We start from the raw sequence: 26625 nt of genomic DNA, 5'->3' as shown, positions 1-26625 counted from the left end.
CAAACTCTTAGAAGAGAGAGTCTGAAAGACTTCAAATCTTTCATCCTGGGCTGCTTTATGAATACAAGCTTATCTTGTTTGTCAAACTGGAATATAACTTTATTAAATAACTAACAGAATTTTTTCCTAATAATACGTGCCATGTACATCACAGTTTTGGTCACAGTAAAACAATACATAACTACACAGAGTGTCAGCCAACATTTTCTTCAAAGTACAGTTTTTAAATGACTGTTAGCTACTTCTAATCTACACACTCAAATTGGTCACTTTCAGCCCCAGTCTTTAAAAACTGATGACAAGAGTTGGCTCATGAATCAAGCTAATGTAGAAATCCAGTCAAAATTATACAACTTACAAAGCTGCCTACAAATCCCTGTATTTTGTCCAAAATGTTCACAGCACACTCGTAAGTGTCAGGGTAAAGAAACCAGCATCGGCAAGATTGCAAGGGCAACTCTTCCAAAGGCCAATTCATAGTTGCCTTGCGAACAAGAAGAGAACCATCCTTATGACTTGCATGACTGCTTTCATTTCAATTTCCAAAGTGATCAATTGATTAAATGAATAGCCTATTCCTTCTCAGGTCCTTAATGGAAAAGTCACTCTTGCTGTAATGCTGTATGTTTCTGGAAAGGCTGAAAAAAGCCTAAAATTCCTGGAAGACCTTTTCACAGGATTAAATTTATTGGTAGTATTTTAGGAAAAGCCCCATATTAAAAGAAAAAGAAAACTGTAATATCTAAACACCACCCCATTCTTCTGTTTAAATAACATATTATTGTAAAAAAAATCCCTCAGCAACACCTATTGAATTTTGTATTTTAGCTGGCAGAAAATAAATCAGCTTGCTGGTATTGAATTTAAACACTGAATTCTCCTACTTTCCAACCACCAATATTATGTACAGGTTTTGCTTCCAACAGATATATCAAATTGGTTTCCTAAACATCATATTCCAACTAACACAGGATGCTACTGCAAAAGCCTTTGTACAAATCCTGATATTTCTGAACTTTAAAAACATTTCTTGAGTCAACATTTTACACAAAATTGAGGCTAGAATTGGACCTCTATCTCTAGCATAAATGCAGGGAAGAATGTGGATTAAATCCAACATGTCCTAATGCCAGCTGGTGCTTGGGGACAGGGTCTATGCAACCTCCTGTTCTGAGTTTCCCAGTCTGCCTTTGTCTTCCATAACCTCAGCTCTTCAGGTGGGCACACTGGCAACTAAATTTTAGGTTTACAGCGTATCTTTCCCTCCCTATCAACTTCCAGCTTATTCCTTCCTGAAGTATGGCAAATCCCTGCAAAGTAGTCTTTCTTCTGGTGGACAGATTCTTCTGATACATGACCTGTAATTGTATCAGCTAAACGATCTTCTAAATGCACCCAGAAATGCATTTTCTGTGATGTTTGAGTCTTGATACAGTCAACTCTACATAATCTTTAGGGGGGTATCCATAGGAAGTTTTATCCTTGGAGGGATGATGATGACCCAGGCCAAGCTGGCCTTGTACTGACCACATTTTACCTGCAGAGAGATCTGGAAAATGACTATTTGTCACTCATGGAGGCAACAAAGCTTATGGAAATCACACCTACACATACAATGAACAGCTGATTAAATCTCCCATTTTGGTTATTAGCTTTCAAATCCTGCAGTGTTCGAAAGACTGAGGGTTTTTTGGGGGTGTATTTGTTTTGAAGGCAGACTTCATATTTTAATCTATTTTCTCTCAGAGTGCACATCTGCAGCGCTAATCAACGTGCACAGCCTTCCTCTTCTCTTCTTAAGAAGACATTAATAATGGATTTAATTACTAAACTTTGTCCGTAGCATTTTTAACTATGTAATACAAAACCAGCACATCAGTGAACATCATACCCAACAGACCTACATTTAATGGAAAGTATTTTAAAAAAAAAAAAAATGAAGCCTACACTATCAAGTAATCCTTACTGAGTTCCTGGAAGCACAGGAACACCCGCACAGAAATACAAACATCTAGTAAGAGCGCATCTGCTTGCCTACTTGGTGCTGTTGAGATCTTCTTGGAGTAATTACCATGTACACAGCCCTTTTGACTTGCCTATTCTATAAGACCAGCTCATCCTGCACTATAGCAGGCATTTTCTCCCAAAGTAAAGTTGCTGGCCTGGTGATTTAAGTTTTTCTAACACCACAAAAGCCAGACTACTATATTGCTATTAGCTTCCCTGGTAAAGGCAGAGAGCTTATTGCTTTAAAAAGAAGCTACACTACTTATTTTTTCATTGTGATACCACCAAGAATATCCTGAGTTTCAGCTATTAAGAAAAAGCAATTTGTGCTCCAGCTGTCCTTGGTGAATGATACTGAAAGGTTGTGTTTGGTTGGTGTTGTTTTTAGCATACCTGATTGATAAAATAATCCCGTCTGTTCACTTTTTTGTTCTCTTAATGAGAACCGCATGTGATCCCTTAGCAGCATCCTATAAAACTTAGAGGTCAAAGTAATCCCATGTGTAAATTTAATGAATTTTACACTATTAACAGCAGGGTTTTGCCTATTAAGAGGCAAGCTACTAAAACGCTTTTATTTATTTACTGGAAAGCATTTTCAGATATGAGTGAGGATTTCTGTCCAAAACTTGTAATGCTACATGGTTTGTGCCTACTCTGAATGTTGCACTGGTGGAGAGAACACACCTTAAACAACCTTATTCAATTCTTAATATTCCCTGAACATTCATATTTAAGTTAAGAGTATACCTATGAACCAGAGTCAAAGAATGTTTTATCTATGCAAAGTGCACGTTAAACTTCAGTCTGAAGTTTAAACATTTCTACTGATACCCAAAGCAAGCGTTCCAAAACAAGCAATCACCAACTGCCTAAATAAACAATTTGTAGCTGTGTTAAGGATACTCTTATAAAACCTGATGAAAGAGTGGACTTGGAGCAGCACAGAAACCTGAAATAGCCTGCTAAAAGCACGTAAGGTTTAAATGAGTGCCTCCATGGACACGTTTATGAACAATGACATAACAGTTATGAGACTGCTCTCAAAAGCAAAACCAAACCAGGCTAAATTAGGTTCCTGGGTCAGAAAGCGTAGATTAATAAATTACCACTGTGCACCTGATGTGCAGTCACTGTTCATACTGGTACACTTTGCTCTCAACTGGAACAGGACAACAAAAATTTCCCTTGATGTTTTGTGCACGTAGGAGCGCACACGTGAATTACTGCTCCAGCCCAGCTGACAGAAGGTTAACTAGGCTTCCATCGAGCCAGACTCAGTCATTAAAACTATTTTCAATTTTTGAACACAGCTGTTTACTGCATACAGACCACTAACGAACAAAGGTAATTAACTGCACTTCTAAACGTGTAGGATTTAAAGATAGAAATGGAAAAGTTGGAAAAAAGGAAGATACCAAAGGCAGACATGGCCTTGGAAGGACAAGAAGGTTCGTCTTGATGCAGCGAAGGAGGAAGAGGCAAGGGAATAACCTGAAGATAATCACCCTCTGCCAAGGACGATGACCTTACATTCTCCTTAGCTGTTGCCTTCTTGTTGTTCTGGAAGTACAAAACACCCCTCCAGCTCCAAATAATGCCGCCCTTCCAAAAATCACACAGAGGCTGCTTGAAATCCTGCAGAGTGCCATGGATATCTTGCACCTGCATCTCCATAGGCCTGTATGTGCCAATGTCTTGTCTTTAATAGCTTGCTCACTACAAATTAACGCTGTCACTCGTAAGGGGCAATGAGAAAAATAAGGTCATATTTAGGTTACACTCTCTGAGCCACAAAGTCCTGAAACCCCAGCGAAGCCATGTTCCTGCTTTCCACACAGATAGCCTAAACACACCTCTGATGAAGCTCCTTCTAGGAAGGACCTAAGACTGGTTGTCTGCCTGTTTTCACTCACATGGCACTGCCAAAAGCAGAGGGGGGAAAGGGGATGGATGAAACTACAAGCCTGATGGAGTGCCACAGGCATCCACATGCCAAGTTACCATACTCCGTAGCACTATGAAGTACCTGTGAGATTTCCCTCATTCAAAGCAGTTACAGATGGCACATCCTAGAGTCAGCCTGGGAAAAACCGAGCAGCAAGTATCTCAGTGGACAGCGAACCTGGTTTTGAGCACAAGCATGAAGTAACTTTTGCATTTATTTGTCCTGTGAGCTTGAACATCGTTTCCCTACATCAGGACCCTTTTTTAACTGCGCCATCCATAAAGCAGAGAGCTAAGCAGCAGCACCACAGAGCACGGGATATTTGGGTTATAAAGCTAAGTGTACACACCACAGCTGGGCCATTCCAGATAAACCAGTGACTCTTTGCAAAATGCCAAGCCAGTTGGTTTCAGACAAGGCTGTTCCACACAAGTTAGTTTCAAGAAAGCAGCCTTCTTAGAAGTGAAATTTCCCAGTGCAGACAAGCTCTCAGCTAAGAAATGGCATATGGCTAGATGTTAGTAGAATATGTTATTTGACTTCTGGCAGAACCTCAAAGTCTTTTCACCCTCCTGCAGTCTCCAGTAAGGAGGAAAAAAAATAATAATCAAACTAAAAGCACTGGAAGGCAGCATCCTACAGCAAAGCTGTGCAATGACATGATTTCACAAATTTTCCAATACCAATACTTTGCTATGCCAAAGGCTACAAATGAAACAAGACAAATATTTCCGGGACTTCTGTACAACAAATTACCAGCTCCAAGGCTGCTCTTTTAACTTTCTGTATTTACGAAGCAGAAGGCATCTAGAGTTAGCCTTGTAACTCCTTGGTATGCAGTTGAGCTAAAAACTACCCCCCTTTTTTTTTTTCAATTCATATGAAAGAGCTTTGAACTCTTTCAAAGGCTTAGCTTGATGTATTGATTATTTTTTTAAGCTTTAACCAGACTAATTTCAATCACTTCATTCCATCACCTCAGTTCTCCAACAAAGCAGGTTTTATGTACTTTTAAAATTTCTATTCTTCTCAAACACCCTGCATCTCCCATATGCAAAAAATGGTGTGGGAGGAAACAATAACGTGACTAAACCACTTTAGACTAACAAGCTATTCTAAAACAAAATACAAAAACACCAAATGAAGTATAAACCTGCAAGTAAAGTGAAAAGTTTCAAAAATCACCTTGAGAAGTGATGGAAGGCAGGTCTCATTCGCCAAAACATCAAAAAAGGAAAATACTTTTGAATACTCAAAAAGTAAGTATTTTGAAGGTGTAAAAAAATACACCAAACAAGGAAGGTGGAAGAAATTATTTTTTTCTTTTAATATTCTAATATATGCTACAAAGGAGAAAAAGCAACCCTGTCCAAGCATTTAACGTGAGAAGCCTGCTTTCACAGAAAATATCAGTTGAAAATGTGAATGTTTTATGCAATTCATTTTGGAGAATGTGAGTCATTATTTTGTTCTCTAGAGTAAAGTCAGGTTGAGGGGTGGAGGAAGAAGAGATTAGTATGTTACAGGGAATGTGCAGTAACTTCTTGAGCTATTCTACACCAATACATTCTGATGAAAGAAAATTACATTCTCGCCCTGAAAAGGTAAAAGAAAAAAAAAAAGCAAACCAAAACCCAAACAAACAAAAAACACCACCCAGTTCAAACAACAGCTGAAGAATGATCATCTTTTCTCCAAATATATATACGCATGACAACTGGGCCTCATTTTTAAGAGCTAATGTAATTTAATGCAATCCAAAATTTCCTAATTTAGGTTTTCTCAGAGAAGTTTGTTCCACAGTACAAAGCAAGTACGTAGTTGAAAGAACACCAGTAAGAACTTTACAGAACTAGCACAGAAACGTGAATGAAGACTGGTATTTGGAAATAATTCCCCATTTTCACAAATTTGCAAACACTTTCTCCTGTTATTTTAACTTTTTTTACCTGTTTAAGATTCATAATGAGCGTCTCTAGTGCCCTCTTTTCAAACAATTGCTGCACTACAGTATCCACGACATGGTAAGTTACCTCCTTATGAAAAAGGGACAAGAAGCAGATGGAGATTCATTAACTTTTCTCTCTCTGTGGTACTCAGTCTCTTTGCCTGAACAGAGAGAAGTTAAGAATGGTTGTACATGGACCAAGGGTCCAGCCAGCCACCAACCCCCCTGACAGTGACCAGCAGCAGATGCACACCAAGTCGTCTAACAACAGGACACAAAGTGCTGGTTCCCTGACCTGCTTTCCCAACATCCAGAAAACTGCACAGAGGGACTTCTGAGTTTGACATCTCCGCTGCCAAGCAACCTCCCAAAACTCAAAAACAAGAAAAAAAGAGAAAACAGCAAAACCCCCCAAACCAACTGTTCATCACAGAACAGTTGTTCACTTCCACACAGCCAAATATAAACAGCAGAACTGCACACTGAATGTGGGAGACAAACTACCACAAAATACCATCTATTTCAATATCTTTGTTTGCGTTATTTGTTGGGGTTTTTTTGTCTATTTTGTTTTTTAATCACACCACACCGAACACATCTATCTCAAGCAGAAATCAAGAGGCAAGCAAATCTTTTCACCTTTATCATTTATTGTAGGCTTATATTTAAAGACATATTTGGAAGCAAATTTGGTTAGCAAACATTTCATGGATATTTTGCTTGCTTTTTTTAGATTAAAAAAAAAAAAAAACAAAAACCCAAAAAAAACACAACCAGAAGAAAGTAAAAAGAAAACACATCTTAGCTCAATGTGCCTAAGGATGTATGGCTGTTCGGAACCAGAGAAAATTATAAAGTACATTAGAAACCTGCAAAAAGAGTTTCTGTCTGTAAAAACCCCAATACCTTAACTTAGTGTTGTGAACCTGTATGCTCATAATATAAAATTTTACTATCTTGGGAGAAAGGCATTTAAAAAACTATGCACAGCATTAACTGCCTAACTGAGAATACAAGAACATGAAAAGGAGGCTACAACAAACTGACAAAATGGAAACATGCTTCTGACAGGGTGTTAATATTAGCACAAAAAGCTGTAGCTTTTTACAGGCAAGTGAAAAAGAAAATACATCTCTTCAGGCAAATACCTATACTATGGACTAGGATTTCTTAGAGATAGCCTGAAAATATTTCCTTTCTGGAGATAATAATAACAATAAAAAAAAGTCAGCACTGATGTATTAAATAGGCCAGTTCTGAAAAAATACTTTGAAAGCATAGAATTTATTTAAAATCTGTAATCAACAGAGCCCAGCCCTTACATATCTGCTGCAAGAAAAAGAGGGTTTAATTATTTAGCCAGTATCTTTCTACTGAATTTAGTCTCCAGTGTTTGGGGTTTTCTTTCTTTATAACAATATCAATGGATTTGGATTTAATTTAATTACATGAATTACCATCCTCATTTAAAGACTTAAGAATGCTTACACTGAGTCAAGCCAAAAGGTCCACCAAATCCACCATGGTGTCTCCAACTGGGGCAGAGAGCAGGTGCACAGGTAAGGGAAGCATAAGAACAGTGACACCTGCCAAAACCTTCAAGGTTGCTGAACAATTTCTTCGGCCAACTGTGACTTCTACGTGCTCAATAACCTCACTGGGCTGTCTTTCCTCAACACTATTCAATCATGTTACAACTTCATATACGTTTAAACCCAATACTATCTTGTATCATGGAGTTCCATAGCTAAACTGAAATTACATTAAAAACTTCATTATTTTGTTTCTTTTAAATCTGCCACTGATTGGAAGGGATGCTAATTACTCATTCTCTTTTCATTTGACTCATAACAGTTATTTTTTTTTATTGTGTCATCCCTCAATTGTCCCTTTTCCAGGCTAAAACAATCTCAGCCTATTTAGTCATTCCCCATCTAGAAGCTATTCTATACTTGTTTTCAGTCTCTTTACTGCTTGTCATTTCTACCACATCTTCTTTGGGATTTACACAATACTCAAATATACAACACAAATTAATGTGCAAACAAACATGTGACTTCTGTTTTGTTCTGCATTCTTTTTATGATATTTGCCCCCTCCCCTCTTTGGCTCTACCAAGAATCAGAGTGATTTTTTTTCAAACAAAAAATGTGCTTGGGCAACCACTCTTTCCCCAAGTGAAGTCCAAACTACTTTACTCATGTACATAATTTCACAATTATTTACACCAAGTTTTACCTTCATTATTATCACTTTCACACTCTCAGGAGACACTTCTGTAACTCTCAAAGATCAGCTGTATCTTGATTACCCCAACTCAGTTAACACTGGCAGAAGAATTCCTCAACCCACTAGTCCTGTCCTTCAAATCCTTACAATTTTGCTTTTGATGATCGCAAAGCAACATAGGTTTTATCAAACATCCACTCTAGACTGCATTGTGACCTCCCTCAACTGTGCAAACTGTACTACGGAATACTTCACCCAGTTATTTATTTACACAAGGACTTGTGCTCTCTCTCCACAACTGAGACCTTTAAGGTTTTCGGTGGGAGTTTTCAAAAGCAATTGATGAGATCAAGTTAAAGAAGAGAAAAAAAGAGTTTCTTGATTGCCTTATGTAGGTCATCTGAAGTTCCTTTAAAGAAACCTAAGGAAAATATTTCAAAAATTGTCTTGGATTGTTTGTGGGCAGGTAAATACTTTTGACAGTTTCAACAATTGTCATGACATTTTGTTACTACTTTTTGTAAATGTGAAAGTCAAAGAAAATAGTAATATAAAACCCTCATATATGTAGCATATTTTTCTTAGACCAGAAGCAACAGTGATCCTCAAACAGGCTGCTTCTGTACGCATTCTCATTCACGCTTTTTTTTTTTTTTTAAATGACTGGACTATAAAATTAGCTGAGAAGAACTAAGGTGACTGAAAAACATTAATACACACAGGTAAAGCATACTTATGTTTCTTCATCTTTGCTTTTTTTAGGGGAAAAAAGATCACCTTGACTAAAAAACAGTAAGCCAATAAGGTATCCAAATTTTACACGTTTCTAGAGAAATAAATCTCTCCACCTTGCCAAAATAAAAAATTATTAAAAAAAATGAGTCAAGTCTTCCATGCGTTAGTAACCTATGTGTGTAAACATAGATACCTTGTGGTTCACCTTACCTTTTAGCCAACCATAGCTTGGTTCCTACACAGGTAACGATCTCACCCAGTCCCTGCTGAAAGTCCGAACTAATGAGCGGTTTTGATTCTAAGTACGACTGCAGCAAGTAAAAAACCTAAAAAAAAATTAAATAAATAAAAAAATTAATGAATTGAAACTAGAGTTTCTAGCCACTACTTTTCCTTCAAGTAGCTCCAAGATGAAACAGCCACCTACAAAATGAACAATTACTGCTCAAGGAAAAATGTATATTCATTTGGCATAACAAAAGATAGAATCCCCAAACTGCCTGCTTTGTAAAATTCACTTTTTGCAGTAACTGAACAACAAAACACAGAAAGTGCTGGAAGATGTTAACCTCCATGAAGTGAGTAGAGGACAGTCAGATGAACAGCACTCCTACTGATCCTTGCCAAATTAAGCATCCCTCCACTTTCAGCCTTCTTGCAGTGCCATCGGCCCACCAGTGCCAGCACAACTGTCTCTTAAGCACACTGGCAGCTTGGCCCACTGGATAAAGCAGGCTGGCTGCATCATACAAGCGCAACCAAGGAGGCAAGAAAGGGTCTTTAAAATCCATACACTGAGCAAAAAGCTTTTTAAAGGCAATAGGGTTATCATCTATAACTACTCTGAAATGCTGACAGAAAAGTACCTTTATTCCTGCTCCCGAGATCCTTCACTCGGGTTCCAAGCAAACACAGTGGGCAGCTGGGTTTGACAGAGGAGGGAGATGCTCACACCTTTCCCTTCCAAGGACAGAGAAGACTGAGCTCCTGCACTGGGGCTGCGCACTGACTGTGCTATCTCCCCCAGACCTTCAGAGAAAAGCCTAGCAGACGTGTCCTAGCTACCATGAAGGAAAGAATTCAAGCCACCAAAATAGAAAACATATTAACAAAGCAAATAATTCCTTTTCTTAGAGACCTTCCTTTGCTATTTAGAAACAGATTTTCCAAGTAGTATTGACTATATAGAAAAGTATTAAGAAAAAATGGAGTTAATAAGATGTACAGTCATCTAGATTGTAAGCATGAAAAGGAAATACTGGATAACTTATGAAAGCTGACACCAACTGCACAGGGGAGAGAGACCCTCCAAGCCCAGCCCCTGTAGTACCCATCCTCCCTGCGTGTGGGAGAGGGTGCCTGACACACTGACACCAGCGACAATGCCCATATCACCCCACTTAGTTTTCACATTTCTCATTCACACACAAGTGAACAGGCAACACCTGGGTGAGTTAATTTCTAAATAGAAAAACACGGAGATACATAGCGCTGGACTAAAGCCTAATGGGAAAGCTCTTGCTCAGGTTAAGGCGTTTTGTACATACGCACAATCTGGAAGCTGGAATAGGAGGAACATGGTGCTAAGCCTCCCCGTGTCTTTAACTTGCATTACAGCCTCCAAACTTGAAAGTCCGTTTGCCTACACAGGTAAGTTACATTGACTGACATGACAGGGTTTCCATGCAAATTGAAGAAGTACATTCCCCATTATTTGTTGAGACTACCAACGTGCAGAATTTCGGAAGCTTTAGAGGTCTTATCAGACCATTTCTGAAAATGCATACATGAGCATTTTATATGAAAACACTCTTTATGTGTGAAAGTATTAGCACTTCATACTTGCAAAGGGACAATTTTATGACTAACAGATCAAGCTGGGGCCTTCACCTCACTTTGGGAAAAGAAAAACCTTCATATCCAGATTTTTACATCTCAGATCTTGGCTTCCCACATTCCAGCTGTCACTTGCTCCCGGGGTTATATTTTTTTTTTGTTTGTTTGCTTGTTTTGGAAACACAAGCAATGCCGCATAGCATTAACTTGACACAATTTCATCTGGGTTATTTTTTGTGAAATTATTCAAGTGGAAAAACAGCTGCAGTGGTTTCAAATAAGCACAGAAACATAACAGATGTCAAAAGACTATCTAATCCATACAAACACTGAGGCAGGGTCTAAACATTCTCTGATGAAACAAACGCCTGACCGTCCTAAACCTGAAAACAGCCAAGAAAGCAGATTCTAAAATACTTGTATGCAACCTCTTCTAGTGTTTCACCCTCAAAATCCAAGCTCTTGAGGTAAGGTGTTCCTCTCCACTCCCACACCCTCCCTCACCATAAACAACTGTTCTCTGGACTCCAGTCAGTCAGTCCAGATTTTTTCCTGGTGAGGTACTTATTAAACACAGAGATCCCACTGGGGCCCCTTTGACAGGAACAATGAAATAAACTCTCATCTCCTTGTGTTAGCAGGTGCTCCGTAGGCAAGAGACACCCTGGGAAGATAGTTATCATCTTGTCTTTCTTTTTTTAAAATCTTCTGAAGTCCTCTGTACTGAACACCATTTTGTTGACAGCAAACCATATTTCTAAGATGGTTTTCCCAAGCTCTCTTTGAATTTTGATCTTTTTCTACAAAGTGCAGAAATGCAAGCTTGCAAACATTTAAGAGTGTCACCACGGATCTCTACCTTGATTCCTCTTCTTTAGCCTGCTCTTGCCCATGCAGCTGCCTGCTTATTAAAACGGTTTACATAAGTATCTAGTCAAACTAACTTCATGAAAACCAATGCACAAAGTTGCCACTGCTAGTAGTTTCTCTGTATCTTCTGTGACTTGCCCTTAATCTCTGTTAAGTAACGGACACTACAGAAGAAAAGCGATGAAAAAGGAAAATAACATATACCCAGAACCTTTTCTTACTGCCTTTTATATCCTTTGTTAATTGAAAACCACTTCGTGCTTTAACCTTTCTGATTTTATTCTTCTGTGCTTGTGTTCATTTCCAGGAATGAGAAGGGATTTACCTCTAAGCAGTAATATAAAAATCTGTTCCACAATTATGAAACGACTATCATATTTTTTTCCTAGAAGCTTAAATTAATCTCTTCAGCTTTGAAAACAACTTTCAGAATGCCTCCCTCCTAAATACACAGGACACCTAAGTAGTTTGATAGTTCAAGAAAAAGGTCTTGAGAGCAGGAGAACTGTGCATGCTAAGTAGGTCAAATGTGTGGATTTAAATTAGTCCAGGCAGGAAACTGAACGCTGAAAACACAATCAAAACTCCTCTGCAGTTCAGTTTCTAGAAGAACCATAACCTTTCAATGCTATTCAGATGGTAAAAATCAGAGTACGTGAGCTATATTTAAGCAGTTGAATTAGAAGGTGCAACTCATGGAAGAGTTTGATTCACTTTTGAAAAATGTTGGCATTCATCAAAGGCAATGTTCCACTACTACAGTTTACCCTCTTGTGACTTTTGACCTATGCAAAATCCTGTTTTTCTCATTAATTCAGTGCAAGCCCTCTATCATTTATTGAGATCCCCTCACCAAATTTTAGAGACCTAGAAAGCTTTCCCCACAAAGAAAATATTTTTTTCAGCATAAGATTTTATAATGCCTAAACTAAATCTGAAATTGTAATTAATGTTGGCATGTTCTGTTCAAAACCTTATTTTATGTAAGCTAAAACTGGAGGCAACCAAACAAGCAATCTGTGAAAGTTAACCTCAACAGCTCTTCACTTCCATCACGTGTGACATGTCACTTTCTTTGGCTTATAGTAATACTGCAGTAGCTTCCACGATCTAAGACTACAAGCCAGGCAACGTGCTGCCTAGCAAGTTTTATGAGACTGCTTGATATAGATAATAAAATAGACACACTTTTGTGCACATGGCTCTCCTCAAGTCCACAATACTACTCAATTGAAGATCCTCTGCTAAATTCATCACACATAAATACAATGAGGTCACGGTGTTCCCTTTGTATGTGGGATTGGACTTTTATTACACTAAGACAATATATTAATGATTTTTTTCTTCAAAAAAGGTAGTTTTACAAAAAAATTTGCACTGCCTATAGAGGAAGGTTTATGAAGACCCACAGGATGACAGCAATTATCTTTAAATATGACATGAATAAACACCAAAGAAAGCAGTCTGAAAGCATCTTTGCTATGTTGGGAGTCTCTTCAATAGGACTGAAAAGACAGCACCCAAGGGGGTGTGGAACCTTGCATTAAAGATGGTGACTTGCTGGATGCTCAAACGCCTTTTCTTTCCCTGAGCAGGCTGTTCAGGAGTCAGACTAATACACCAGCAGGACAGTACAAACTGCTTGTCAACCTGGGCAAGAGTTGTTAAAACAGTGCAAGCCATGGGAAGTCCAGATACTTGGATACATAGCGGGGAACAGTGTCCAGTGACTGACCATTCTGAGACCCTCTGGCCTATGAGGTTATACTTACTCTGAGCCAGCATGTCCTAACCTGCTGCATGTAAAACCACCAGCATGGGAGGACTTCTTAGTGCAGAGTAACACAGCAAAAAAAAGGTACCAAGCCAGCCCAGGTGTGACACTACAGTCTAATTGGCTAAAGCCAAGGATCTAGCATCCCAACGAATGGAAGCCGTGTTCTGCTATCTAGCCATTCCCAACTTCCAGTACCTTCCCTTTCTTCCTTGGCACCGTTGATGCTTTATCCTTATCTCCCAGCTGTAGAAGCCTCGAGAAAAGAGGAAAAAGCAGGGCAGGGAAGGGAAGAGGCAAAAAAATGAAAGAGCCAGCTTGGATCCCTGCTCCTCAATCAGCACACACATCCTTCTATCCTGTTCACATCCATCCCTCACCAAACAGCATGCTTTCAGATGCAACACAGAGATTTCTGTCTCCCTGTCGTGGCATGAGAAAGTTGGGTGTTTTCTTTGTACCCAAGCAGACCTTAAGACATAACATCTGCTGTTTTCCAAGTGTTCATTTTGGATCACTGAGGGTGGGGGTTGGGGGGGGGAGCACGTTACTTTTTAAAAAAATTAATACTTAAACGATTAAACATCAGCTAAGTCAAAAATATAAATCATAAGAAGCACGAAGAGACATTTTTCACCCCTAGATCAACCTTGATATGATAGGAAGTTGATCATAATCTTTAGCAGCTTTCATATCAGCGCAAATTGCTGTATTAACGTTGTGAAATACACCATTAGAATAATAAAGCAATGCAACAGTGGATGAATACTTGTATAAACCACAAAATTTAGCAAGTGCCTTTAACGTTTTTTTTGATGCCAAGAGTTCTCCTGTGTATAGAGACACTGCAACTATAATACAACCTTTCAATAGCCACAGAGTTGATGTACTGTAACACACTTTGTCTAACAATGAAAATTAACATTTTGTAGCATTAGAATTGATTTTTATAGGAGGAACTAAAGTTTCTGAAATTTACAATGAACTCAACTTCAGACATGAAATAATGATTAGGGGATAGTTGGCGTGGACACGCACATGTTCATATTTAAAAGAAAACACAGTTTTCAACATGTTGCTGCACTAAGTGCCTTTTTTAAACCATCAGATTTTCCAAAACCACGTTGAAGGTTGTATAATTGCACGCTTCTCAGTGAAGCAGCAAAGTTAAAGTTTTCTCCCCTTAAGCTGATCTAAAGCAATAAAAACTTCTGCATGCACGCCCTCAGCTATGTTTGGATGAAATTAAGTATACAGTACAAATATCCACATTCCTAAGTGCAAGACTGAAACAATGCTCCCAGTGTTCATTTCATTCATTGCTTATTGAAAAAAAAAAAAAAAAAAGGCAAACTGACATCACCCTAAACTGTACATTCTCAGCATAGATCATTTAACTCTCTAAAAAGAACACAAAGAATACAGATGTTTCACCAGCTGAAAAAAACCTACTGTGTAAATACTAAGCTTGGAAAAAAATGCCACTCACCAAGCTATGGAGGTTGAAGGAACAAGGAAAGCCAAAAAAGGGTGTTTGCAAAATAGCAGCAGTAAGGAGATTACTGCACTAAGCTAAATGTGGTTTTTTCGGAATTGTTCCATCAAAAGCTTTTGCCTGAGTATTAACAGGCTAGTGAGAAAACCTCAAACATGATTTTTCTTTTTTCTCTCATTTAAAGGCAGATAAAATTATATTCTTCTTCTATGATAAATATGACTGCCAAGATATCTCTGTATTCTGAAAGTGAGGCCAAATTTTTCTTTTTTTATTTTATTACAACCATGTAGATAAAAACTGGCAAGCTGCTGTGACAGGTGAAGACATTTTTATTAGAATAATAAAAAGTTCAAAGTTACAATAATTATCTCTAGGGAAAAACAAGCCCTAAAAATCCCTTTTTTCTAAAAGATGAAAAGTGGCAGTGTGGTAATTACAACAAGACTAAAAACCTCAACTACCTTCCCCCAGTTTTCTAAGAAGATATCTGTACAAAAATAAATGGGAGAGTTCATAACTATCTGGTTAGCTTCTGATATCATCCTGGTCTGTAAAAAAATTACATTTGTGGAGAACAAATGTAATACTTTATCACCAGCAAGTACAGTATGAACACAGTTCCTGCAGCTCATGCTACTCCTGCAAACACAAGCTAGAAAAGTTGCAGGGTAATTGTTTAAAATAAGTACAGAACCACAGCGCACAGACACGTTGCACCAGACAGTGGTGGTGGCACCCCTCTCCCCCGTGTTCCCATGGCATGTGGTCCATCCTCTGCCACACTGATGTTTAGCAACTGTGTGGATAGATCAATTCTATTACAACCATCAAGGCTTTCCTTCATCTGAAGTATTTAATTACAAGGAAAAACAGAGAGAGGGTGTTATCTGGGGAGGGGCAGAGTAAGTTCCCTGAATTTCTTTCCACATTTAAATGACAATATATTGAAGAATAATTTCAAATATTTATTAGTTCTTTTACCCCCAACCAATGTGTTTGAAAAGCCATCATTTATTATATTGTTCTTAGTTCTGGATCATTTATATATTCCAGATTATTACAGGCATCACCCTTTGTTTCTACCACCTCCTTTCTTTGAAGTCTTTAATTTGATGATTGTAATTTCACATCTAACAGATCAGATTATTATCTCTACCAAACATAAATTGTATGATTGTCATATGATTACTACATATGAATATTGCTTCCTCAAATGTGTTTTTGTAGGAATTAATAAATTCAGTCTGAAGTTGAAATATTTCCCTTTGCAAATATTTCTATGAACACTGTATAAAATTTCTTTTCTTCCTTTAAACCAACAGCTGGTTCACAATTCAAATTTTCCATAATTTCCGCTGTGTTTTGTCAGCACATTTCATCACCTAATTACACAATTTTGGTTTATTATTCATGAGAGTGTAGAGCTTTTAAATCCTTCTTCCAAATATATCCATCAAAATTCATAAAGCCAGGTTTATAAAAGAATCAAGTTGTTTTAATTAAAATGCAGGCAAGCATGTTTTGATTGAATTAAGAAGTTGTAAAATAAGGTATGAAAGCATCTAAATTTATGAATAAAAATACAATACTAGTTAACTCCATATAACTGAGCAAGAATAACACAGCTGTTTAATAATGTGAGAATTATGGATGTGTCATAACTAATGAAAGGTACAAAATGCTGAAAAATAGCAAAGTAGCTTTCTTCTCAGTGATAGATCTATATCACAAAGCATCCATTACTAAAAACGTGTCCTTAAAATTGAAGATAAACTGCTTTTGTCCAAAACAAGCCAACAAATGGGAAATTCACAGACCAAAGGTCTTGCAATACCATTTGCAATACCATTTTTATTAGGTTTTTCTTCCCATTTTAGTCAAGGTGAAATTGAATTCCAGCTTAAAATTTGTATATGCAACTCAAATGCTGTATTAGGCGGAAACAAAACAACGAGAAGTTTGCTGTCAGCTATCACATTCATCAATATTATTTATTTGAAAGTCCTAGCTGAATTTTCTTTTAAAATTACACGGTTTGCCTGTTTGCACAGAAACCTGATAATACCAGGGCTGACTTCATAACTATTAGGACTATTTTACCATTAGGATTTAAGGTATTTTTTAAGATATCATTCATCTTGTAGTTAAAGGTACATGTGCTGGGCAGAGAAGCCAAACCAAAAAACCTACAGACAGACTGGCTGATGAGCAAACAGAAAACCCCACTAAGTCGATGGCACTAAGAAAAGGCAAAGCTGACCGATGAGTTAAGGGTGTCTCACACATCCTCCTAACCAGCCACCTTAGCTGGCAGCACTTCCACTCTCTGGAAGTGTATCTATTATCTTCCCAGCAGAATGCCACCAAAACCTGGAAGTCTAGAGAAATGAACACACCAGACTGTGTTGGAAGCAGTTAAAAATTGTGCTCAGCCTGTATTTCTGATCAGAACAAACAACAGTAAGGGTGCAGTGAAGTCTCCTCTTCCAAGCCCATACCCTACCATCATAAAAATCCACCCACCACTGTTTTAGTCGAAGCACCTCAAAGGACATAAAGCTTTCCCCTCCTTTAAAGAGCGTTTTTTTTCTTTTTTTGTGTGTGTTGTTGTTTTCGGTTGTGTTTTTTTTTTTTTTTTTTTTTTTTTTTGGGGGGGGGGGCAGTAGTGAAAAAATTTGAAATTATTCTTCCCCAGACCATGTCCTCACAACAGTTCATCTGCACACATCCACATAAAGGAGACAAAATGCAAATAAAGGGTGTGTACCTTGGTCTTTATTTACTGAGGGTTATTTACAATTAGGAAGAATATTAAAGGCTACAGCTACCCCACTGACACTAAGGAGCAGACATGTAAGGGAAACGTGTTTCTAGAGTGCTCAGAAGTGCTCTGCTACTTGACCCTGCAGCTTTGCTTGTTTCAGCAGAGGTGACCTTCTGTCTCAGGAATGTCTGCATGAACACACAAGCTGAGAAAATAATCAGAAGTACGCTATGTTGATTTGATGCTTTTACTTCCTAGATTCACATTATAGAATAAAGTGAAGTAAAATTTGCAGCTGCAGAAAACAAATTTCTTCTCTCAGCTAATGATTTTAAACATACAGAGGTGTCTCAAACAAAAGAAAAGCATTCAGTATTTTTAAAGTCTGAGGAACAATTTTCCACATTAGGTGTCCAAGTGCAGGTAGCTATAACCATGAATTAAAAAAAAACAAAAGCAGTGCTTTTACTGTGACTTTTTTCAAGGTCGTATTACATCTTCCTAAAGCTTTTTCCCATTTATATACTGTCAAGTCATAACCTGTTGCTGTACATGCCTGTGTGTATGAGGATCAACTTCCCCTTCCATTGCTGCGTGCTTACAAGCACACTGTGACTTTTAATGGCTCCATTTACGTCTGAGGAACTAAATATTACCCATTGCACTCATGTCTGAAATCTTAAGCCAACTTTGTAAAGCCTGCTGAACTTAGTGTAAGATAGCTCTGTCTTGGATCGAAAGCTGTGATTGCTGCACCTCTCTTGAAGTGCAAACAATGTCCCTCCATTAAGGAAAATTTTTACACAATTACTGGTAACAACAGGGTCACTAGGGAGTACAGCTATACAGATACATCAAACACCATCCATGTTGGCGCCTGGACCTTGACCTCAAATGCCATACTCCTGGGCGAGAGAGTAACACTGAACTCAGAAAAATTTTCCTTTGTCAAAATTATCCCTGTAAAAAGGAACATGCAACTGAAACACGCTATAAAAGCAACCTTTTGTCTGGACAAGATAGCTAATGCGTGGGCTTAACTTGTACATAAATCAAACTGAATTCCAAGTGTAAACATTAATAAGTAGTTCAGCTTTACAAAGGCAGTATATAGGACAACAGCTCAAAGGAAGGTACATGTAATGCAAACTTTTTTTTTTGTAATTACAGTAACGTCTAGAAAATAATTCATGTAAGAGGATCCCACTGAGCTGTACCATGAGAGGGAAAAGACCATTCTCAGCCGAACAGCCCTCCTGTATTTTTAGTCTCATTGTGCTACAAGGCAGCAATAGTATTCAGCACAGGAGGACGTGGATACAGCCACTTGCCAACAAGGAAGATCACCTGAGAAAAAGAGAGGAGAGGACTGTCTTCCTGAAACAGACATCATCCTTTTACTTCTTTCCCATGAATGATGAAGAAATGAAGCTTTCACTTATGTAATGGCACACCGCTGCTTATTTTTTGTGGTCTCCCTCACCCCCAGTATTCCAAAAGGATTATTACAGAAGTCTTGCAGGCAAGGAAACAGAGCAATTAAGTGATTTATTTTAAATCTACAGGGGATGCATCCCAGAGACAGACTTAGCTCAGATCCTTTAAGTTCCAGTTCACAGATAGCAGGCATGTGCATGAGAACTTATATGGGGAGAAAATCTGACTAAATTATGGTTTAGGTATACTTTTTCGAAAGCACTCTGAGAAAACAGTGAGAAGGATACATATGTGCCAGTAAGAAGTAGACTGCAACATGAAAAATACACAGAAAATACAGACAGTATTTCCCCAGAGCTCATCAGGTTTTGGCCCACTGATCTTCCTGAAGTTTTCTACTGGTATTATATCTTTTTTTGAAACTACTAAGTTCATAGAAACATAGATAACTTATGATGAAACTTCAGCTACAGCAAATACATGAATCACGCTACTGCTGAAACTCAGCAGATTTTTGCCTTATGCATATGGACAAGTTATTTATAGATTTTTACTGCCCATCAGGCTCAACATGATGTCAGCTTACAATAACAAGTTAATGTTAATGTTTTCCAGTAATTTTCACAGTGCCATTTAACTGCAAGTGCCCTAGCCAAGGTAAACTTAAGGGCAAGGAGAGAGCTAACTGCATAATCAGAGAACAACATTAATGAATTTTGCATCTCCACTTTGAACACTTGGAATTCTATCTGCAATATATTTCTCTTTTGTTCCCAGAATTTAAGCTCACTAGCCAGCTGATTACGTCTCCCTGAAACAGCTCAAATATTCCTTCTGATTTTAATTAGCCACAAAGCTTCATCACCTTGTGGATTTCTTTTTCTCCCCCCAGACAAACAAGCATCCTACGCTATCACAGAAAGTGCCAAACTCAAAGCCATCACACATTTCTTGAACTCTAGTAAGCTCACGCACTTTGTTTTACAATCAGCAGCATCATGGCAGATGAGTACTGTCTCTGCAAAATCATCAGTTGACAAACAATGTTCCAAAGAAAAATGATGAAATTTGCTGGGGCTCTTCAGAGGCATTACAAGCTGTTCAGGAAGATCTGTTCCTTATTATCTTTCCACTTCTCTCTTCCACTCACATGCAATGGGTAAGATGCATTTTTGACAACAGGGAATGTCAACAACCACAGTTTTTACAGCAGAAAGTTTTTTTTGAAAAGCAAGTTCTTCCAACACATTTCCTTACTCAAGACCACCTTCTCCAACATTTGCACATACTTGCATTTGATCTTTTTATCCCAGAGGAGTACTGCTGTCTCACTGTCTGTAAAAACAGTTCTAAGAACACTTTTTTAAAGCTGCTGTATCTTAACCCTCCACTTGCTTTGGATATTGAACTGCATAGAGGTTGCCTTCTGCACACAGCAGTGCCAATGGTAGACGATACTACGCCCACACTTGTTCAATGCTGCATCCTGCTGAACTTTGACAACTTTACAGTTCCCAGCCAGGCTTCTAACGAAAGCACAATCTCCATCCCCTTCCGTCACAAGACTTAGGTTAGCAGAGGCCTGCTATGTACATTGAGGAAATCTTACTCCTTTTTATTGAAACAGCTCAGGGAGGACCACCAGCTGATCTGTGGCAGCTGCAACACCCACCAGATGGCTAGTGATGGTCAGCTGGATGTGGGCTGCTGTGCACAAGCTGTTTGCAGAGCACAAGCCTACAGAAATCCTCTGGCATTAAAGCCTCAAAATTGGCAACAAGAGCAACAACTAGGCAACGCACCCATTTCACTGCATGCCAATTTGCTCAAGGCAGTTGAAAACCATTCTGCATCAGTGATGCCGGGAACTATCAGGATGCTTCATATCCTTTTTCTTGCAAATAAACACCAAATACAAGGTGGTCAGAGTATCTCAATGGGTTCTTCAGTGTCTTTCCCCTTCACAATCAGTACCAATGTGGTCTTGCCCGTAATCACCTCCACCCACCACTCCACCGGCAGTATCCTGTTACTTTTGTATTCTACCAGTGCCGCAATTGCAACAGCACCTACTGAAATAGTTACTTTAGTAAACAGATTAAACACTTTCTGTTCACTACCTTTAGGTAACTAAACCAGAACCCAGGGAGACCTTGCAGTTTGAAGTCACTTCACAGTCTGAATTCAGCAGAATAGAAATGAGTGGAACCCACCACTACCCTCCCTCCTATGTTCCCATTACTCTGTTCGTAACTGCTGATAAACCATAAACGCAAAAATGCACCACACAGAATGCCTCTTCATCACACAGATCTTAAGTGTATCTCCATTATCAGTGTTGCAACCTTCTACAGCCCTAGAGGAGCCTGTGCCACACACTGTCCTAAATCCTGATCACAAAGTATCCATGATCTTGGTCATCAGCAGATTTTGCTGGGGATTGATGGTTTATGTTGAAGGATCATCACATAACACAGCATATATATTTTTTAAGCAGTAAAATTTACCATAGAAATAGAACTACAATAAAGCACATGTAACAGTATGAAGCATGGTTTCTTCAAACTCAAATGCTAAAAATACTTCCATTTATCAAAAAGGACAACAAAATGAATTAGCAAGATGATGTTGTCAGAAGTTACTGAATCCATGGAGGTAGCTTAGGAGTTTACTTAAATTCCACAGAATTCCACAAGTTACATGCACTTGGAAAAACAAGAGAACTTTATGTGAAACCTTAAGTTCCCTTTTTCCCTCTCCAAACACTGTTAAGCCTTTTCTGCGCACTTTATCAGTCCTGTTGGCTTCACAATATATTAAAAATTACCAATTAGCTGCAAAAGGGGCGTCCACCTCTTTATTTATTTACTTAACGTTAAGGAGGATGAGTTCTCTCCTAGTAAGCTACTTACAACATTATAGTAAAAGCTTCTTTTTGAAAGGGTTAAAAGGTCAAAACAAAATACTTGAAAAAGACCCAAATCAAGCTTCTCCAGGAATTCAGTTAAGAGACTGTGAAAATAAATGCCTCCGGCTCATGACATAACACCAAAATTAGGTGGTATCATCCATGACCCAGGAACACCTCTGTAGTGTTTTATGCTTGTATAACTGCAACACTGCAATTGTTTTGAGGGTTTTCATGGCTAATCATGGTACTCTAATTCTATTCAACAAAGTTGCCTCTGTAAAAACCCAGGGATCATCCAGGTAGATAAAGCCATTATAAGCCTCATTCGTATACTGAATGAATAAAAAAAATATATGACTGACTCCCAACCTCTGAGCCTTTCTTCCTGTTCTATGTAGTTTTTATAAATATCACTGAAATAAAACTGAATTAAAAGATAAAACTCAGAACATAAATTCCTCTGAAAGGAAAAGGCTACTGGGAAAACATTAGCAAAACTGAACTAGTCAAAACAGTTGATGGGAAGTGTCAAAGGTTGCAGTGGTTTATCAATACCTCTCTCTCTGAAGAAATCTGTTAATATCAAATCTTATCCCACTCAGAGTAAAAAACTCAAGAAGTCACTGCAGTAAGAATTTGAGAGCTGGATATGACAAATCTAACAACCACCACAACTTAATTTAGGAAATATTTAGGATGAGATCATTTATTTGAACCATGTGATCATGGAAGTTCATAAATTAAAGTTCATATGAAATTAACTTCTTGTTCATCTGCTCACAAAGTACCACATTATACAATACTGAAAATAACTTTGTGTCATTAGAACTATTAACTCTTATGCCAGATTAGATTAAAATTACAGTGCTGTATATTCAATGTATCTGTCTGAAAGGTCTTTAACTTAAAAATAATCTTTTACCTATCTAGGAGTGCAATATGGCTTTTCAGAAAAATGAACAATAAAGAACATGAAACAACTCCCTAAGGGATACATTACTTTGCAATTCTATTTCTTTAATACCATGTATCTACCACTGTTACCAACAGTTCGTATTTTTTTAGGGAAAAGTATTATGCTTTTATTGCTAAAGGCAGCATGAGGTTACAAAGATAGCTTTTTCTTCCTCCCCAGTGATCACTGAGTGCCAAGATGCCATATTTTATACATTTTAAAACTAGTTAAACATAAAATGCTCATTTTGGCTTATATAACCTCTTTTTTTCACTTCTGACAACAGAAGATGCCTGATGCTGTAACCAAATTATTACATGTCTCAGAGTACAGTCATCCAAGATAAATAACTACAGTCATAGGAGTATTACCTCATCGGTTCCTAACATCTACAGAATCTACTTTAGTTTGATTAATTTTGAAGTAATTTCTTATAACATGATAATTCAGAAGTATAAATAATTGACTCAAAACAGCAAACAAAAGAAAGCATTTCTATTGCTGGAAGCACTTCATGCACTTCTTTCTTTTCAAGGTCACTTTTAATACAAACACCACCAGTACCACCACAGAGGTTTAAAATCCTGCCTGCTCAACAAGTGTCCTATGAGAGAGTAGTACCCCAAGGTGATTACACCACGTCCTGCCCTTTTGAAATGCTTCCGGACTATCTGCGGGCTGCAGTTTTATGCTGCAACACAAGATACACACAGCATATGTTTCTTATTAGATGTTACATCAGGGAAATAACAACTATTAACAACAACTATCTGGCAACAATATGCATATGTAAAGCCTTTTACAGTGTTACTATGTCCATCTCCACATCTTCCTTAGGCTTCTTTGGAAGTGGGCAGTATTTACTAGATGGGACAACAGCAGCATCACCATGGCACACATATTTCCATGATGGTATTAATTAATTTTGTATTACCTTAATGATCTAAGAAGTATGAGGTATGTAGGATGCTTCACATAAGATACTGACATTATGATTTAAAATTTATTTTTCTTGAGTTGGTCAGGGTTCAAAAGTGACTATTCCAAAGAGCAAAGGCTCTAACTGGTATTTCTTACAGCACAAAATGATTCAATAGGTAAAAAAATTAGAATGAAAAGAAACAAGCCAAAACCACACTCAATAATTGTTCTATTTATATTTCCTTTGCAAAAAAAAAAGTCATTATTGGTGTGTCTATGGTTTCCTGTTTAAGTGCCAGTGGTGTCTGTTTCACAAATGAAACAAGACTGTTAGAAAACCAGAAGAATAAATGAAAGAATTCTTGCAATTTACAAATGTGAGACAAGTACATAATAGGCATTTTTGTTTGCTATAAAAGTGTTTTGTGGGTAACGAGAAGTTTTAAGTTGGCTTTTCCAACATTAAGCTATTTTTTTCCTTAAAGAATAGCTACTTAATATTATAAAGCTAAACAAATGCACGCATGTGGACTGTGGAAAGGAAGAAATGGTGCTAAGCAACTTCAACTATACTGAAGTACTGAATTCCTAACGGATTTCTCATAGTAAAACCCGAAGTTTTCATCTCATTGTTTGGTGCATTTGCACCAAAAAAGGACACAGCTGATTGCCAAGGTTTAAAGCTTTCCCAACACCCACTTCTGACACAATAACCTTTTTGCATCTATGGAAATACCTGTGTATATTTGAGGAAAAAAATCTGTAACCATTGCTTATTTTCCACAATAAAAGCTGCCCAGATTGAACTAGTACAATCTGGAGAGGTCTCCTACCAAAATCAGCTCAAGACATTCATTATAGATGTGAAGACATACTGAATCTGAAGTGTATACTTTTGAATAAAAGGAATATAGAGATACATTTGACATGCACTTCTGACAGCAAGGTAATAACCCTACTGCAATAAACAACAACATACTAAGACAGCGGCTACTCTTTAAGAGATGATGTGGCCCAAAACAGAGATAAGGAGGAGTAAGCACTTGAAACAAGAGCTGGCAGGAGGGAGCTGACAGTGAGGATGCCAGGGGAAACATGGAGAGATAACCGAGGTGCAAGCCAGTGAAGGCATGAGGGAGTACAGACTAGAAGCACCTGCTGCTTATCATGCCTTCAGAAGCCTCATTCATTCTTCACTTGCATGAAGCTGTGGGGGAGGTTTCCACACTCCCCAACACCAAGCAGACTCTGATGATCCAGAGACGGCTGGCACCTTTTATGACCTGTCAAGATCATAAATTTAGAAGCATCCCCATCACCCTCTCTGCATCCCACTTGCCCTCTTCTGCAGTTAGGCCGCACCTAGGCTGTTCCCAGGATCTGACGAAGGGTTTGCAGGGTTAGCTTTCAAGTCTAAGAGCTGCCCACAGCTCCAGTGCAAGCCACATTTTTGACGATCCAACTCAGAATCCACACTATTTATTCAGGGGTTTAGCAGCAGTGCCCCAGAAATAGGAGCATGTCACACTATACCGTTGAAAACATTCTCTTTCAGTGCACCATCACTCCCCACATATCCCCTGACCAAAAAAACAAAACACAAAAACCCACAGTTAGACCATTATAGTAAGACGCCACCCCTACCTCTCCAAAAAATACCCCTTCAGCACTAGATCCAAGTATAATACAGCTTCTAGTTAGTCCTGTCTCCACACAAACTTCCTGTCCTGTATAGGTTTTTTGTATCAGCTAAATTTCTGTACAATCCTTCCTCAGCCTGGATATCCATTTCCCATTCTCTTCTGGCCCATGAATAAACAACATCAGAGGGACACATTTCCAGAGTATGCCATCAGTTCAGATTCAGAGTTGCTTAGAGCCCGAGTAAAAAAACCAAACACTAAGTCAAACAGTCATGTGGAGACCATTCCTAGAAAATTGTAGCGCCATAGCAATAACTACCTTCAGAAATGCAGATATTCGAAAATAATTAAAACCGAAGAAAGAACAGTGGTAAAAAAAACACTAATGGAAGAAATGCCTATGACATATAAACAGAAAAAAAAAAGTAAAGCAAGTAACATGTTTTAAACTCATGAATGCTCTGAAATTGATTTTAACACCTTGGAAAAGTGTCTTATTCTTGTTTTGTGTTTACTTTGTTTCATTTTCTTCGTTTTCCAGGTTTTTCCTCCTCTCCACCTTTCACTTTTTTGTTCCACTATCTGAGATAGTTGCATACTGGCCTTCAACATAGGTAAGTCTTTACTGAGTAGCTATCCACTTAAACCCACTCATTCCTTTTCATTCACTTCTCCCATCCAGCATTCTTTTAAATGCCAGTTTTTCCAGCTTTCTCCTCCTTTCATGAAGGGTATTCTTCTCCTTTGTAAACAGCCTGAAAAAGCTTCCAAAGACTACACCTTCCCACATTTCTCACTATAGCCTGAACCTCTGAAAACACAGAGCACTGTAAAAAACCCTCACTGTTCATAAATATTTTTCATACATCCTTAAGCAGTCAGAACTTATCATGGACTGTATTTTAAAAAGTATATCCAGGAATTGTATCCAGGATTATCTTTTTTTTGGCTCTGAAAGTTTTAAAGACATGGTTTCTAGATAAAAAGGAAGACGGAAAAGAAAATCCTATGCGGGTGGGATTTAAAACATGTTCTTGGAGATGAAAAATGAACTCTGTAGAGTACTAAATTAATCCACTCCACCACCTAGGAGAATATTGTATCTTCGGCACCCTTTACAAGTTTCAACTTTTCCCTTACCAACTGTAA

The 26625-nt window shown here is 38.1% G+C and overlaps 1 protein-coding gene across 3 annotated transcripts in view; it reads right to left on the bottom strand.

Moving 5' to 3' along the window:
- The window catches only part of THADA (THADA armadillo repeat containing), a 161986-nt gene that overhangs the window by 52485 nt on the left and 82876 nt on the right, over positions 1-26625 (bottom strand). For all 3 annotated transcript variants that reach the window (XM_040611455.1, XM_040611458.1, XM_040611456.1), the window contains exon 30: positions 9078-9193. In XM_040611455.1, the coding sequence (XP_040467389.1) occupies positions 9078-9193 (116 nt within the window). The remainder of the gene's footprint in view (positions 1-9077; positions 9194-26625) is intronic.

This window comes from Falco naumanni, chromosome 12 (genome assembly GCF_017639655.2).
Source record: "Falco naumanni isolate bFalNau1 chromosome 12, bFalNau1.pat, whole genome shotgun sequence".
Classification (NCBI taxonomy): domain Eukaryota; kingdom Metazoa; phylum Chordata; class Aves; order Falconiformes; family Falconidae; genus Falco; species Falco naumanni.
The sequence above is the reverse complement of the archived record's forward strand: the minus strand, read 5'-3'. Positions and strand labels throughout refer to the sequence as shown.